Source organism: Glandiceps talaboti, chromosome 9 (genome assembly GCF_964340395.1).
Source record: "Glandiceps talaboti chromosome 9, keGlaTala1.1, whole genome shotgun sequence".
Lineage (NCBI taxonomy): Eukaryota > Metazoa > Hemichordata > Enteropneusta > Spengelidae > Glandiceps > Glandiceps talaboti.
The window spans coordinates 784,210-801,634 of record NC_135557.1 but is presented as its reverse complement, the minus strand read 5'-3'; the positions used below and the strand labels follow the sequence as shown (position 1 = coordinate 801,634).

At 35.5% G+C, this 17,425-nt stretch overlaps 1 protein-coding gene across 1 annotated transcript in view; it reads right to left on the bottom strand.

Annotated features, from left to right (window-relative positions):
• LOC144440420 (coiled-coil domain-containing protein 191-like) overlaps positions 1-17,425 on the bottom strand; it is a 125,151-nt gene that overhangs the window by 25,779 nt on the left and 81,947 nt on the right. Inside the window, exon 7 of the mRNA XM_078129792.1 lies at positions 7,028-7,182. Coding sequence (XP_077985918.1) covers positions 7,028-7,182 — 155 coding nt within the window. The remainder of the gene's footprint in view (positions 1-7,027; positions 7,183-17,425) is intronic.

Here is a 17,425-nt window from a genome sequence, read left to right as displayed (position 1 = left end):
ATCATACAGGCGTATAGGAGCATTATTGTACAGGCGTACAGGAGCATTATCATACAGGCGTATAGGAGCATTATCATACAGGCGTATAGGAGCATTATCATACAGGCGTATAGGAGCAACATTGTACAGGCGTATAGGAGCATTATCGTACAGGTGTCCAGGAACATTATTGTACAGGCGTACAGGAGCATTATCATACAGGCATACAGGAACATTATCGTTCAGTCGTACAGGAGCATTATCATACAGGCATACAGGAGCATTATCGTACAGTCGTACAGGAACATTATCGTACAGTCGTATAGGAGCATTATCGTACAGTCGTAGCAACAAACAGTTGCGCATTGTTATGGTTGATATATGTACCCTATTATATGAAATTGAAGCTTGCATTTTTAAGGTACAGCCTACTTACCTATTAAAGATCATTGATTATGCAAATCTTTTATTAAAACAATAAGCTATATCAACAAATTGTAAAGGACATATCTGCTTTGTTGTGGTTAACATATGTACTAAATGATATTGAAATTCAAGTATGCATTCTTAAGATATATCCTAATTACTGAAAATAATTAATCATGCAAATTATTCAATAAATCTACAAGTGAAATCAACAACTTTTATAGGAGATATGCACTCTGTTATGTTTAATGTATGTACTGAATTGTATTGAAATTGAAGTACGCAGTCTTAAGATATAGCCTAATTACCAACCAGATATTATAATGAGATGCGCCTTGATGCTGCACTCAAATTTTGCTCTACAGTTTTTGCCGATTTTTCTGCTAAAACTTACTTTGGAACATATTTTGATCAACCACACTGCCTATGAATATACTGTCTTTGGAAAAGTGGTTTCTTGAAGAAGTTTTATTCATTGCTTTGGAAGATTTGAGAGCATTTTTGGATTTTCTGACCATTTCTTGGAATCTCCTGGTACATCACCCTCATTTAGGATGCAAGGTATGCCTTTACTGTCTTACAACAGATTCATGTTGACCAGCATTAGAAACAATGTAATCAACAATTCACTATTGTCTAGAGTGGAGGCCAACACCTGGAAGAAACTCAACTCTCTTAATATATGCAAGACCTTAAATACCAAGAGAGGATGTGCTGCTGGACAATATCACAAACGTGCCATCCCAGTCAGAATAACAACCCGACATCTGCCACAAGTACATACATCAACCAATCAAGGAGCACGATATAGAAATCTTGTGAAGATTGCCTCTTCATTTACTGTCAAGCCTACTACACACAAAATAAATTGTTTGAAAAGCTGTCTTCTCAACTGCAGGTCAATCATGAATAAAACACTACAGATTACTGACTTTGTAACTGAAAACAAGTTTGATCTGGTACTACTCACTGTAACTTGGCTAACTGGAAATGAAACTGACCATTTTGCCATGGGTGAGGTCACTCCAAATGGCTATAAACTACTCCACACTCCAAGATTGAAACGTACAGGTGGTGGTGTTGCAATGCTGTACAGAGACAATCTCAAGGTCACCAAAGTTCAACAACAACAGAGTTTCAAGTCTTTTGAATATATGGAATCTCTACTGAAATATCCCTCTGATCAATGCCGGCTAATTGTTGTATTTCATGTCCCCCACCATCAACTAAGAATAAATCAACAACCTCCTCATTTCTTGAAGAATTCACTGATTTTCTGTCAACCAAATGTGTATCACCTGGTAAACTTTTGATAACAGGCGATTTCAACCTACACCTAGATGATGAAAACAACAGGGATACATGTCAGTTCAAAAACATGCTGGATTCTGTGAATCTTACTCAACATGTACAACAAGCAACTCACCAACGAGGACACATGCCGTCTCATTTAAAATACCTGTCACCAAACCAAAGCCTACGAAAAAGATATTATCATCAAGAAAAATAACAGACATCAATATTGAAGATGTTTGTACAGATATACAAAATTCACCATTGTTCACTCGACCTTCTTCCGTCCTTACGTCACTTATTGACCAGTATGATGAATCGCTATGTAATATCCTTGATACCAAACATAAAATGGTATAATGATGAAATAAGAGATGCAAAACGTAAGAGGCGACTGGCAGAGCGGAACTGGAGGACAAAACCAACGATTCATCGCCAGATATATAAATCACAGTGTCTTACAGTCAACCAGTTAATTCACAGAGCTAAAATCAACTACTATTGCCATATCATTCAGGAAAATGGAAACAACCAGAAAGCCCTGTTTAATGTAGTTAATAAGCTGCTCCATAAATCAAAGGAAATGCAACTACCTTCACATACATCAACTGAAGAAATTGCTGAACATTTCTCAAATTTCTTTGTGGATAAAATTAAGACAATACGAGTAAATCTACAAAATCAAGCATGTGGTAATTGCACAACCAACCAAAGTACAAACAATGCATCTACAAAGCTAGCCATCACTAATGAAGATGAACTGAGCAAAATAATCACAAGATCACCACTCGATCCAATACCAACGTCAATTCTCAAACAAGTTCTTGATGATCTACTACCATCCCTTGTCAACATTGTCAACTTATCACTTTCTACTGGATGTGTACCTGACAAGTTAAAAACTGCCATAGTCAAGCCACTACTAAAGAAACAAAATCTTGATCCAGAAATAATGAAGAACTACAGACCAGTATCCAACCTCTCATTCCTGTCGAAAACAATTGAGAAAGTCGTTGTGATGAGGATCAATGATCATTTACACTCTAACAAGTTAGATGAACCCATGCAATCCGCTTACAAGACACACCACAGTACAGAAACAGCACTTCTCCAGGTACAAAATGACATTCTTTCAGCACTTGACAATGGTAAAATCGTGATGATGGTACTGTTTGATCTCTCTGCAGCTTTTGATACTGTGGACCATTCTATCCTTATCTCTCGGCTACAAAATCGTATGGGTATTACAGGAACTGCACTATCATGGATCGAGTCATACCTCAGAAATCGTCAACAAACAGTACAAATAAATGATACATCATCAAAATGTCACACTCTCCAGTATGGTGTTCCCCAGGGATCAGTACTTGGCCCAATTCTGTTTACAATTTACACATCTCCACTTGGTGACTTACTAAGAGAGAACAACATAGATTTTCATTTCTATGCAGATGACTCTCACACACTCTATCTGTGATTCAAGTTAAAAGACATGGACAATAACATATTGCGTATGGAACACTGTGTACTATGTATCCAAAGATGGATGAATGAAAACCTGCTGAAACTAAATCTGGATAAAACAGAGTTACTTTTCTTTGGTTCAAGTAAAAACATCAGTAAACTTGATAAACCAACCATGAAAATTGGAGGAATCCAGATACAGTCATCCACTGCAGTTAGAAACCTTGGAACAACTCTTGACAGCCAAATGTCCATGGAAAATCAAGTCAACCAAGTCTGCAAGGCTGCATATTATCATATAAGAAACATCAGTAAAATAACACCATATCTCTCTGAAGATGCAGTAAAGATGTTAATTCATGCATTTGTAACATCCAGACTTGACTATTGCAATGCCCTCTTACATGGTACACCACTCAAGTATCTGCGGAAATTACAGTGTGTTCAAAATACATGTGCGCGGACATCACCAGGACCAAGAAGACAAACCACATAACACCCGTACTGTTCAAACTTCACTGGCTTCCAATACAGCAACGAATTAAGTTCAAGCTTCTTCTGATTACGTTCAAGGCATTGCATGGCTTAGCACCGCCATATCTATCAAATCTACTCAATCGGTATGAGCCAGTATGCGAACTTCGGTCAAAGGACAAATTTCTTCTCACAATTAACCCAGCTCAACACACTTATGGAAAACGTGTATTTGTTACTGCTGCACCAGAACTATGGAATAAATTACCACAGGAAATCAAACAATGTCAAACAGTGTCATCTTTTAAAGGGAGTATCAAGACTTACCTTTTTAGAGAAGCGTATTTCTAAGCGTATTATCTGAACTTAAACTTATTTTTGATATTTTTAGACATCAGGAACATTTGTGGAACGTTTTCTTTTCCATTGCATAATTTAGACTTTGTGTATTTTATGGAAAGTTTCTTTTTTTAAAATATATTTTGTGAAGCGCCTCTGAACAAGTTTTATTTTTGGATTTTGGCGCTATACAAATGTTTACTTTATCTTATCTTTATCAAATGTAAACTGATTGTCTTCCGTAAGGGCAAAGTTTTGAGATTGTCGTACCTACAGACAATTGTTGGAATACAACAGAACATATGCAATAAGTTATTTTTTCTCATTGATTGCTATTTGCTCATTGCTGTTAGTGATCTCCTCGCCAACCACAACATGTACTGTGACATTTGTTGAGAATGTAAAAAAAATATAAGCGCATCATCGTACCACTTTAGACAACATTTCCTGATGAGAAACTATTTTTTTGCTTTTTAGTGGCTACAAAAATATGCCAATAATTTATTAAAAACTAAAGGCTACATCAATAATATTTTCTGGACAAGTGCGCTTTGGTATCGCAAATGCATGTATCAAATTATATTGAATTTGAAGTGTGCATTCTTGAGATATAGCCTAATTAGCAAAAACCATTAATTATGTAAATTTCTCGTTAATATTCTTGGGATGTTTACCGAAACCTAATCAGTTCTTGTCACTACCCTACAGAACACATGCAATAAATTTCGTTTGAATTGAGCCAGTCGTGTTTTAGAAAATGGTGATAAAGTCGAGCCACTTTAGACGACATTTCCTGATGAGAAACTATTTTTTTCTTTTATAACTTATTAAAACTAAAAGCTACATTAGTAATATTTTCAGGACAGGTGCACTTTGGTATCACAAATGTGTGTACCAAGTTATAATTCTTGAGATATAGCCTAATTACCGAAAATCATTAATTACGTAAATTGCTCATCAATATTCACAGGATTTTTACCAAAACTTAATTAAGTCTTGCCATTACCTTACGGAATATGTCTTCAAAATTTCGTTTGAATTGAGTAAGCCTTTATGGAGAAAACGATGACACAGATCCTTTAATGTCCATGACGATCGTGTGTACAATGTACCGAAAATATGCCTTAAAACTAAGAGCTACATTAGTAATATTTTCAGGACAGGTGCGCAAATGGGTGTACCAAGTTATAATGAATTTGAAGTGTGCATTCTTGAGATATAGCCTAATTACCAAAAATCATTAATTATGTAAATTGCTCATTAATATTCACGAGATTTTTACCAAAACCTAATCAAGTCTTGCCATTACCCTACGGAATACGTCTTCAAAATTTCATTTGAATTGAGCAAGCCGTTATGGAGAAAATAGATATTGCTTAAATAGTTGATTTCATTGATATGCATAAAATTATTTCCCTAATTACTATGAACAGATCTCGCTCAAAAACTAATCAGGTCTAGCCATTACCTCAAACATTATTTGTACCAAATTTCAGTATAATTGTGCCAGCCATTTTTAAGAAAATGATGACACAGACAGACAGACAGACAGACAGACACACACACACACATGGACAGACAGAAAGACAGACAGACAGACAGACACACACACACACACAGACAGAAATCCCTCCTGTACCCTTATGGGAGGTAAAAATGTAAGTTTTGACAAAAAATATCCCCCAAAATCTGGATAGACTCCACCTCAGGCACATTCACATGAACTATCAATGCAATCTGACCAACACTTTAAGTGAAGTCAAAAATATCAATTTTGACAAAACTACCCCAAAATCTGCTAAAACTAGATTCAGCCATTATTGCCTTTGTCATATCACAAATGGTCGCATTCGTCGCTATCTGACAAGTGAAGCATGTGAAAGACTAGTCCATGCTCTTGTCTCATGCAAACTGGATTACTGTAATGGACTCTTATATGGCTTAGCATCTACACACATTACTCATCTACAACATGCTCAAAACGCCGCAAGAAATCAAACCATATCTCTCCAACTCTCAAGGAACTACACTGGCTACCAGTCTATTACAGAATACAATGTACACTTCATCTAAAAAGCTCTCAACAATGTTGCATCTACATGTAGTTACATATCGGACCTGATCAGTTATAAGCATGCTCCACGTATACTTCGCTCTAACAACAGAGGTCTATTACACATCCCTCACTGCAAACTTAGTTCCTATGGTGAAAATGCTTTTTCAAGTGCTGCCCCGTAATTATGGAACAGTCTTCCGGTTGCTCTGCATCAATTTCCAACTCTGGACAAGTTCAGGAAGGACATTAAGACTCATCTTTTTATGAGAGCATTTTGATAAGAACTCTTTTTAGTGTCTTGTAAAGTGCCTTTGAACATTCTGAGTAATGGATTCAGGCGCTATATAAATTGATTGATTGATTGAATTACAGTGTATAAGTGGACTACTGTGTCTGACATTTATGCTAGGTTTCATTGAATCAGCCCACACACATCTCAAGAGGTGTCAATGTGATGCTTGGTACATTTGTCTCATTTGTAGAAAGCTCACTATGGATAACATGGGTGTACATCCTCAAACGAGATCACTATCTGTTACACTTCCCTAGTTAGTGGGTAAAATGTCAAGTTTTATGGCACTTTATGCCTATTTGACCTTGAATGTGTCAGGTGAAAGGTCAAGGTATTTTTAGAAAGCTTCTTATTGATAAATTGGATGTAGAGACACACCAAAAAAGTCTTTATCTATTAAGCTTGCAGTTGGAATGGGCAAAATGTGAATATCTTTCATCACATCACAAAACAAATTGACATGCATGTATGTGGAAGATCTGGCTGAAATTGGCCGATGCATGATTGAGATACAGCTGTACACACACAGATCACAGATGGATGGACACATGGATGGACACACAGGACTCTCTGTCAAGACTAACTGGGGCAACTAGTCATTTTATGTCAAAACTGCATCCATGGCAACTAGTCATGTGAAATGAACATCACAAATGATTACAATGTGAAAGGTCAGTGAATGATATCTGTGATAATATACTTACTATTGGCTGTGATCCAATGCCATCTCTTCTTTACTCATCATAGCTAGTCTTTCCTCTATGACAAATTGCTGCCAGTATCTAAAATATCTTGTCCTCATGTTGTATACAAAGTGTCTTCTGGCTTTCTGAAGTTGTATGGACTGAAGTTGATCATACTGTAGTACAGAAGATACAATATATTATGAGATTTAGAGATATGGTTCTGTGGGTTCTAGCTGATCAAAATAGTTGCTTTGATGATGGTTTGGCATGTGCCCATAAAAATTTAAAAGACATCTCAAAGAGAGTTAATAATTTACCATTTGACAAATCATTAAGAATTCAGAGAGCTCATTTTCAAAAACGGTACAAAAAACAAATAAAATCTTTTAAAAAATCTGTTCAAACGCAACCTGTTGAACAATTTCCTAGATATGCAAATTTAAAGTGTAACCAACAGGCTTTTGGCATGCTATGAAACAATTATATGATTTTAGTGAGTCTAACAGTCAAATCTCACATGGGGATTAGACAGATCATTTTTCAAAATACTATATTGACACAGTCACTCCAAACCACAGCTCAACTATTGATTTCGATATAATACGAATTCCATTAATAACCCTGAACTTGACAGGGACTTTAGTACTGAGAAAATTCATAATGCCCTCCGGAAAATTAAAACAGGTAAATGACCAGGTCCTGACTCTATAATTCATGACATATTGAAATGTGCTATACAGAAGCAGAGTCTTGTCCATTTTTATGTATGATTCAGAAGTTTGGGGAGCTTTTAACTTTGAACTATACAAATCACCAGATTTAAACTGAATGCCTTCCGGAAGAGTAATACCGTATTAAAACTAAAAGCTACATCAATAATATTTTCAGGACAAGTGCGCTTTGGTATTGCAAATGGTGATAAAGTCGCACCACTTTAGACAACATTTCCTGACTAGAAACTAATTTTTTTCTTTTTTGTGGCCTACAGAAAATATGCCAATAACTTATTAAACTAAAAGCTACATTAGTAATATTTTCAGGACAAGTGCGCTTTGGTATTGCAAATGGTGATAAAGTCTACGATACCAAGATGAAAGACTACGATACCAAGGAATTCCCCTAGATGAAAGACTACCATACCAAGGAATTCCCCTAGATGAAAGACTACAATACCAAGGAATTCCCCTAGATGAAAGACTACCATACTAAGGAATTCCCCTAGAAGAAAAACTACCATACCAAGGAATTCCCCTAGATGAAAGACTACGATACTAAGGAATTCCCCTAGATGAAAGACTACCATACCAAGGAATTCCCCTAGATGAAAGACTACCATACTAAGGAATTCCCCTAGAAGAAAGACTACCATACCAAGGAATTCCCCTAGATGAAAGACTACAATACCAAGGAATTCCCCTAGATGAAAGACTACCATACTAAGGAATTCCCCTAGATGAAAGACTACGATACCAAGGAATTCCCCTAGAAGAAAGACTATGATACTAAGGAATTCCCCTAGATGAAAGACTACGATACCAAGGAATTCCCCTAGATGAAAGACTACGATACCAAGGAATTCCCCTAGAAGAAAGACTACCATACCAAGGAATTCCCCTAGAAGAAAGACTACGATACCAAGGAATTCCCCTAGAAGAAAGACTACCATACCAAGGAATTCCCCTAGAAGAAAGACTACGATACCAAGGAATTCCCCTAGATGAAAGACTACCATACCAAGGAATTCCCCTAGAAGAAAGACTACCATACCAAGGAATTGCCCTAGATGAAAGACTACCATACTAAGGAATTCCCCTAGATGAAAGACTACCATACCAAGGAATTCCCCTAGATGAAAGACTACAATACCAAGGAATTCCCCTAGATGAAAGACTACGATACCAAGGAATTCCCCTAGAAGAAAGACTACCATACCAAGGAATTCCCCTAGATGAAAGACTACCATACCAAGGAATTCCCCTAGATGAAAGACTACCATACTAAGGAATTCCCCTAGATGAAAGACTACCATACCAAGGAATTCCCCTAGATGAAAGACAATGTCATTTAACTAATAATAAAGTTATTTTGATGAAATCCATGCTTTAATGGATTATATTAATCCATCTGTAACTGAAGCTAGAAACCGATTTCAAAGAACTATCGAAAGTTTCTCAAAATTATCTAAAAAGAATACTTTAAAAAATACCACCAATGGCATTGTAGCACAACTGTACAGTTTTTAAAAAATGTTTATCCATATGCTAGTCCATCCTAACAATAGGTGTTCATTTGCTGAATAACTATCCAGTTGCCTATCCAACCATGTTGCTATCTTTGCGATATACACAATCATTTGGCTGTTGCTATGGGCATGGTCATGTTGCTAGATATATTTGCATACATTTTTGAATGTTTTTGTTCACTTGTGTATGAATTCCTGATAGTATCTTTGCAATATATGTAATCATTTGGCTGTTGCTATGGGTGTGGTCTTGTTGCTAGGCACATTTGCATACATTTATTATTGTTTATTCATTTGTCTTTCAATTCCTGTTATCTTCGCAATATACGTGCTTATTTGACTGTTGCTATGGGCATGGTCTTGTTGCTAGGCAAATTTACATACATTTTTTGAATGTTTGTTCAATTGTCTATTAATCCCTGTTAACTTTGTGAAATACACCACCGATTGGCTGTTGCTATGGGCGTGGCCTTGTTGCTAGGCAATTTACATACATTTTTGGAATGTTCATTCAATTATCTATTAATCTCTTGTTATATTTGCAATATATATGTTCATTTGGGGTGTTGCTATGGGTGTGGTCTTGTTGCTAGGCATATTTGCATAGTTATTCATTTTTTTTTCAATTCCTGTTATCTTTGTCATGTGATGACTTGGCTGTTGCTATGGGCGTGGTCTTGTTGCTAGGCAAATTTCCATACATTTTTTGAATGCTTATTCAATTGTCTTTTAATCCCAGTGGTTATCTTTGTAAAATACCTCACCGTTTGGCTGTTGCTATGGGCGTGGTCTTGTTGCTAGGCAAATTTCCATACATTTTTTGAATGCTTATTCAATTGTCTTTTAATCCCAGTGGTTATCTTTGTAAAATACCTCACCGTTTGGCTGTTGTGTGTGTGTGTATGTATGTGTGCATTTCCCAGTCATTATCAGAGATTTTGTGTAATTTTCATAACAGTAGATTTTTTTTATAAAATGGTGACTATGGTATAAAACTTAAAAGTACAATATTTTACCAACTTTCTGTGTAAAATGCGTTTTATAGTGAGACATCATATGAAACCACTAACCACTTTATTACATCGCTAAAACAAAACTGCATAGTGAAAAGCTGAACAACTGAACCACTTCTACATGTTACCAAAATTGAAAATAAAAAGAACAGCGGAGGTAAGTCGCTTGTTTTTTTTATACAATTCAATATGGCTACCAGACGGCCATTTTTTTTTTTACAAATTGTTCATGTTCAAAGCCATTACGCAGACTTGCCTGAGCAGATCTCATTCAAAGTTGGTATAAGGACTATGTTCTATTACATTTGACATTGTCCTTATACCAACTTTGAATGAGATCTGTTCAGGCATGTCTGCGTAATGGCTTTGAACATTTTGTTATGGTTTTTAGCACAACTCAACTGAGGTTCAGTAGTGCTATAGGGATCTCTCTCTGTGTGTTTGTGTGGGTGTGTATAAACAACTGAAAGTCAAAAAAACACTGGACCAATTGCCATGATATTTGGTGGCTCCGTTACCTTGGGTGTGTAGTTGGGAAATTGTTCAAATGAAAATGATCGCATCAGAAATCTGCATTTTACGTTTGAAAATGTGATTTGTTGTATTACAAAATGCTTTGACTTCAGCCTGGAAATGAAATTTTCTTGTTTTATTGATGCAATGAAATAAACTAGGGATGTAAAATAATTTTGAGGCAATTCGAATTTCAATTTTCTAACAAATTTACCAAAAACACTGTCCATAATTGTCAACAACATTCAACTTGTAGTAGACATAACATCGTCTGATATTTTAATTTGCGGAGTGTCTTGTGACGGCGCCTGTCAGCAGACTCGGCCAAATTTTTCATCATTTCATTGTATTTAAACCCTGTACTTGACATTTCGCAATATTTATAATTCTCAACAAAATACCTCAACATGCCTCACCTCATATGATCACTGACATGACCAGAGAGAACCTTTTTCGGATTTACATGTAAAACGGGGAAAGATATGCAAAACAAATCCGCAGTCTGAAGCCAAATTAAAGTTGTAATTATTTTAATTATTTTTACATTCACAGTGTAACGGTCGCAATCTGGATGGAGGATAGATTGTACGCAAATGAGGGTATTGCGGACTGGCTGATTATGTAGAAGGGGTGCAGAATTTGGATTTGAAGTTTACAACCCTGTTTTGAACAAACACTTGTCATTTGGGCACACAATGCGTAGAATTATGACTATAGCACATGTTACATTGCTTGTTTGACGTTACTAGTGTCTTTTGAAAAGTGGCAGTTTACTTAAAGTCTAATTTCCAATATGGCGTCTGTCACAATGCTCAATAACATATTAATTTTTTTGTTAAATTACAAAAAAGAAATCATCAAAAATAGAAAAGAAGATGTGCTGACTTGAAATTAACAAATCTGAGTAAGCTACCCTCTGTGCATCAACACACCAGATATCAAAGCAATCTGACAAGTAGTATTTGAGGAGATGATGAAAATATCATTTTTGAAAAAAAGAATCGTAAAAAATTGAAAATGGCACAGATCAACTTGGCATGAACAAATCTGAATAGCCTCCCCCCAGGGAACATGCACACCAAATATCGAAGTATTCTGGCTGTTACTTTCAGAGAAGATGATGAAAATAACAAGCGACCTATCGGTCAGAATAGCTCCGCTGATTTTTTTTTAATTTAATTTTTGATTTTGGTGACATGTAGAAATGGTTCAGTTCTTCAGCTCTTCACTATGCAGTTTTGTTTTAGCGATGCAATAAAGTGGTTAGTGGTTTCATATGATGTCTCACTATAAACACATTTTACACAGAAGATGGTAATGTATTGTATTTTTATACCATAGTCACCATTTTATAAAACAAGCGACCTATCGGTCAGAATAGCTCCGCTGTTTTTTTTTTAATTTTATTTTTTATTTTGGTGACATGTAGAAGTGGTTCAGTTCTTCAGCTCTTTACTATGAAGTTTTGTTTTAGCGATGCAATAAAGTGGTTAGTGGTTTCATATGATGTCTCACTATAAAACACATTTTACACAGAAGTTGGTAATGTATTGTACTTTTATACCATAGTCACCATTTTATAACAAAAATCTACTGTTATGAAAAATTGCACAAAATCTCTGAAAAAATGACTGGGAAATGCACACAAGAAAAAGAAAAAAAAAAGAGGATTTTGAGGTTGGCTATAAATAATTCCAGTGTCTTACAGCTGTAACCCTGGAAAATTTTAATGATGAATGAAATAAACTAGGGATCTAAAATAATTTTGAGGCAATTTGAATTTGAATTTTCTAACAAATTTACCAAGTCAACAACATTCAACTTGTACTAGTTGTAGTAGATATATATAGGGAAGAAATGTATTAATCGCCATCTTAGTTTCCGTATGGCGACAATCCCAAGTACCCGAAAGAGAGTCATTCTCAGCCAATTCAGGGTTCGACACTAGAGTAAAAAAGTCACTATCCCACAGGACTAGAAAAATTGATAACGTAGTAGTCCTGCAAAAAATGTGGTGGTCCTATCTTTAAGTGCTTTCGCTTGTTCACTTAGGCTCTTCATCTCTCTTAGTTTTTGCTCTACTTCTAATTCACTTTTCCAAACCCCATATTTATTTCAAACCGCGTGTTGTGTAATTGAACTGTCTATTTCTTTGTAGTTGTTTGTGCATTATCAACTCCTTACTGTAATTTTATTCTCTTTTTTATGTTTTGGAGCTTCTTCTCTTTTTTTGTTGCTTTCTGTGAGTAATTTGTCTTAATTGGGGGGGGGGGGGAGGAGTAATAAGATGTTATGTGATCTTATTTCTAGCTTAAATACTACATAACATTTCTGGTACACATTGATCTAACTATTGCATTTTTAAAAGACAAAAAATTACCTTCCCATAGAGCAAGTCTTTATAGTGTTCTCCTTAGTGCATATTAGAATGTATTTACAACATAAAAATAAATAAATTTGAAGGTTATCAGCAGTTACAGCAAAATTTTGTTACTAATTACATGTACAAGTCACTTCGTCTATTTTCGTGTCTATGTACTTCCGGGTTGACATAAACGTTAAACGTGATACAGTTGGCCCTATAATTATTAAGAAATGACAAAACCGTTCGCCAAAATAAAGTTCAGGATTTTAATTTTTCAAACTGAATATCAATATCCACTACACATTCAATAACTGGTTTCGTGTATTTAGAAATGTACCCCAAAACATGAACACGGAACACGGAATCGTGTCAGTGTTGTAGGCTGTAAGTTGTACCGGTAAAAAAACGATCATCACATCATGTAGGAAGTACAAAAACATAGAACACGTTGTTTTCTTGCTGAATAAACTCACTGAAATAACAATACGGTCAAATTGCGTCTTCGATTTTGACAGCCACCATTATGATTGAGCTTCACTTAGTTCCGCTGAACGTGGCCGGGCCCGGACGAACGCTGACATCCAGTTTGTACAGTGTTTTTACAAAGGGAGCTCGTCAATAACCTACCGAATAATTAACTCAGAAACGTAGTGTAAATACTAACTGATCTAAAAATTACTGTTTGGAAAGACTACGCATCCGTACATAAATACGAAATCGTGCGACAAACATTTCAACTTTACTAATTTACTTGTTACAGTGTAGAGAGGCCAGCCTTACCCTTATTATACACATATCATCGTACAACTAATTTTATTGGCTATAATATTAGCTACATTTGAAAGGTCTCACTTGATTGGCTCACCCTTCGCTATTCCCGTTTTCAAGAGACACCCCGCCAGAATAAAGTGCCACGTAGTACAGCAATGGCGCGAGATCGCCTGTTGGGCGACTTTCCCACCGGGTGTGCTTTTCGAAAACTACACAACACGTGATAAGCTTTTATGACACGGAATCAGATTCATAGAAAATCTACCCCGTTTCCAAACTAATCGTAATTTTATCGCGAATAGACAACCGGAGTTGGTCAAAATAGCAAATTAAAAATCAAATGAATTTTACTATGACCGTGAATTCATATAACCGGTGGTTTGAATTCTGAGCTCCCTAATATACCTATCGAAAAGACACTATCCCGTCGGACTACCTGCAATGGGCATTTTAGTAATCTCTCACTTGATCGTGAGGTGCATATACTGGAATGAACCATTCTGTAGGAGGGGTGGAGAATTTGGATTGAAGTTTACAACCCTTTTTCGAACAAATATTTGTCATTTGGGCGCACAATGCGTAGAATTAAGACTATAGCATATATTACATTGCTTGTTCGACGTAATAGTGTCTTTTGAAAAGTTGCACTTTACCTAAAGTCTTGCGGACTGATTTCCAATATGGCGTCGGTCATAATGCTCATTAACATATTCATTGTTTTTTTCAAATTACAAAAAAAAAATCATAAAAAATAGAAGAGAAGATGTGTTGACTTGAAATTAACAAATCTAAGTAAGCTACCCCCTGTGCATCAACACACCAGATATCAAAGCAATCTGACTTGAAGTTTATGAGGAGTTGATAAAAATGTCATTTTTGGGAAAAAAATCATAAAAAATTGAAAATGGCACAGATCAACTTGGCATGAACAAATCTGAATAGCCTCCCCCCAGGGAACATGCACACCAAATATCGAAGTATTCTGGCTGTTACTTTCAGAGTAGATAGTGAAAATATAAAAGTTTGACGGGCACCTATGATTCACCTATACACTCTATACTCTATACAACCTATACCTAAAGCTACGCTTTCAGCTTTCGCTGACAGCGGAGCTAAAAAAAATTGACGGACACCTATGATTCACTTATACTCTATACCTCTATACCCACCTATACCTAAAGCTACACTTTCAGCTTTCGCTGACTACGGAGCTAATAAAATTGACATGTATATGTATGCCATATTGAGTTGTCCTTGTACCCAAGTTTGATAGAAATTGGTCCAGTCATGTCCAAGTAATGGTTCTGGGCATAAAAAATGGTTGCCCGGTGGCCATATTAGATTAGTCCATGGGCCAGAGGGGGTTACTGTGCACCCCCCCCCCCCCCACAAACCTCCAACATAGGTATTTTTTTGTTCATTGGAGTCTACTGAATGAGAAACAAAATGTTAACAGTGAAAATTTTGGGATGCACTACCTGTTTGGCCTTGATTTCAAATTACATGTGCGTCCCGGAATGGTGTCAAAAGGTTGAGGGTAAGTCATGTATGTCAACATTACAAACTACTTATTCAAAGAAAGTATATTTCCTGTAAAGACGTGTTCTAGCAATCAGAAAAATATATTAGTATGCTCCTAAGATGCTGAATAAAAAGCACAGAAGAGATAGTTTACCCCTACTGTCGGTATTTCAAAATAATATAGTGTATAGTATTGGTTTTAATGGGGGAAAATCATTAATAACCCTCAAAATATATAATGTCAACATACTTTTTCTTATTCAGGTCATTCAACTGAATAAAAAACCCACCCCTTATGTGTATCAGATCATGTTATGTAAAAAAGAATGGAAAGTTTATGTGTCATTTTGCGGAAAAATTATTGATTTTTCAAATCGGTGATTTAAAGTCTCCAGATATTTTTGGCATTCATTTTTGCATAATTTGCTAGATATTCAAATTAAACACATTTATTTTTTATTAAACATATTCTAGCAACTACAAAATCATACTACTGTATTGATTACATATGTAGGTGTTGTGTACTAGGCACATACTTACCCCTAACCTGTTCACCTTCTACAATCTTTGGATATTTTCCTGAAATCTGACATTTTTAGCATGTATATCAACATTACAAGCTATTTATTAAGAGAAAGTATATTTCCTGTAAAGACGTGTTCTAGCAATCAGGAAAATGTATTAGTATGCTCCTAAGATGCTGAATAAAAAGCACAGAAGAAGATAATTTACCCCTACCCCCTACCGTCGGTATTTCAAAATAATAGCTTATATTGGTTTTAATGGGGGGGGGGGGAGGAACCATTAATAACCTTCAAATATTCATTGTTAACCTACTTTTTCTTGTTCAGCTCATTCAACTGAATTAACAAATACCCTTTATATTATCAGATCATGTTATTTAAAAAAAGAATGGAAAGTTTTTATGTAATTTTACGTACGTTTACACACACACACACACACACACACACACATCCACACAGACAGACAGACAGACAGACAGACAGACAGACACTTTGCCATGCCTATAGCACTATTGAACCTTCAGTTCAGTTGTGCTAAAATGGAAATTTCCTAAGCTTTCCAAATATAGATGGGGTAATACAGTCCATAAGGCAAACATTATATCATTAGAAAGGAAATTTCCCAAGCTTTACAAATATATATTGGATAATACAGTCCGTGCTTGCATGTGTCGTATGGAGGAGAATGTGTTACCCCTACCCTCAACCTTTCGACGGCATTCCATGACGCACATGTAGTTTGAAATTGAGGCCAAACAGGTAGTGCATCCCAAAGTTTTCACTGTTAACATTTTGTTGGTCATTCAGTAGACTCCAATGAACAAAAAAATACCTATGTTGGAGGGGTTTTTTTTGTTTTGTTTTTTTGTTTTTTGTTTGTTTTTGTTTTTTTTGGGGGGGGGGGGCGTTGTACAACCGACATTTGTAATAATTGCCGAAATTTGTAATAACGCCGATATTTGTAATAAAAATCACGTTTTTCATGTAATAAAACCGACATTTGTAATAATTGCCGAAATTTGTAATAATTTGTATGAACGACAAATGTAATAAAAATTGCCGATATTTGTAATAAATTTCAGCAAAAAAATTTATAAAATTACCGAAATTTGTAATTAAAAATTACATTAAGGAGGGTCCGTCCTTCGACCCTAAAAAATGGGTTATTTGGATAAAGAAATACAAGATTGCAAAAACATCACGTCAAACGAAAGTAGATTTAAAAAGCATTAATTGAATTGATTAATATGATAATTAATTGAACAATTAACCAAGTTATTATTATTTCAATCAATCCGCATATATGTATGTATGTATGTATGTATGTATGTATGTATGTATGTATGTATGTATGTATGTAATGTATGTATGTATGTATGTATGTATGTATGTATGTATGTATGTATGTAGTATGTATGTAGTATGTATGTATGTATGTATGTATGTATGTATGTATGTATGTATGTA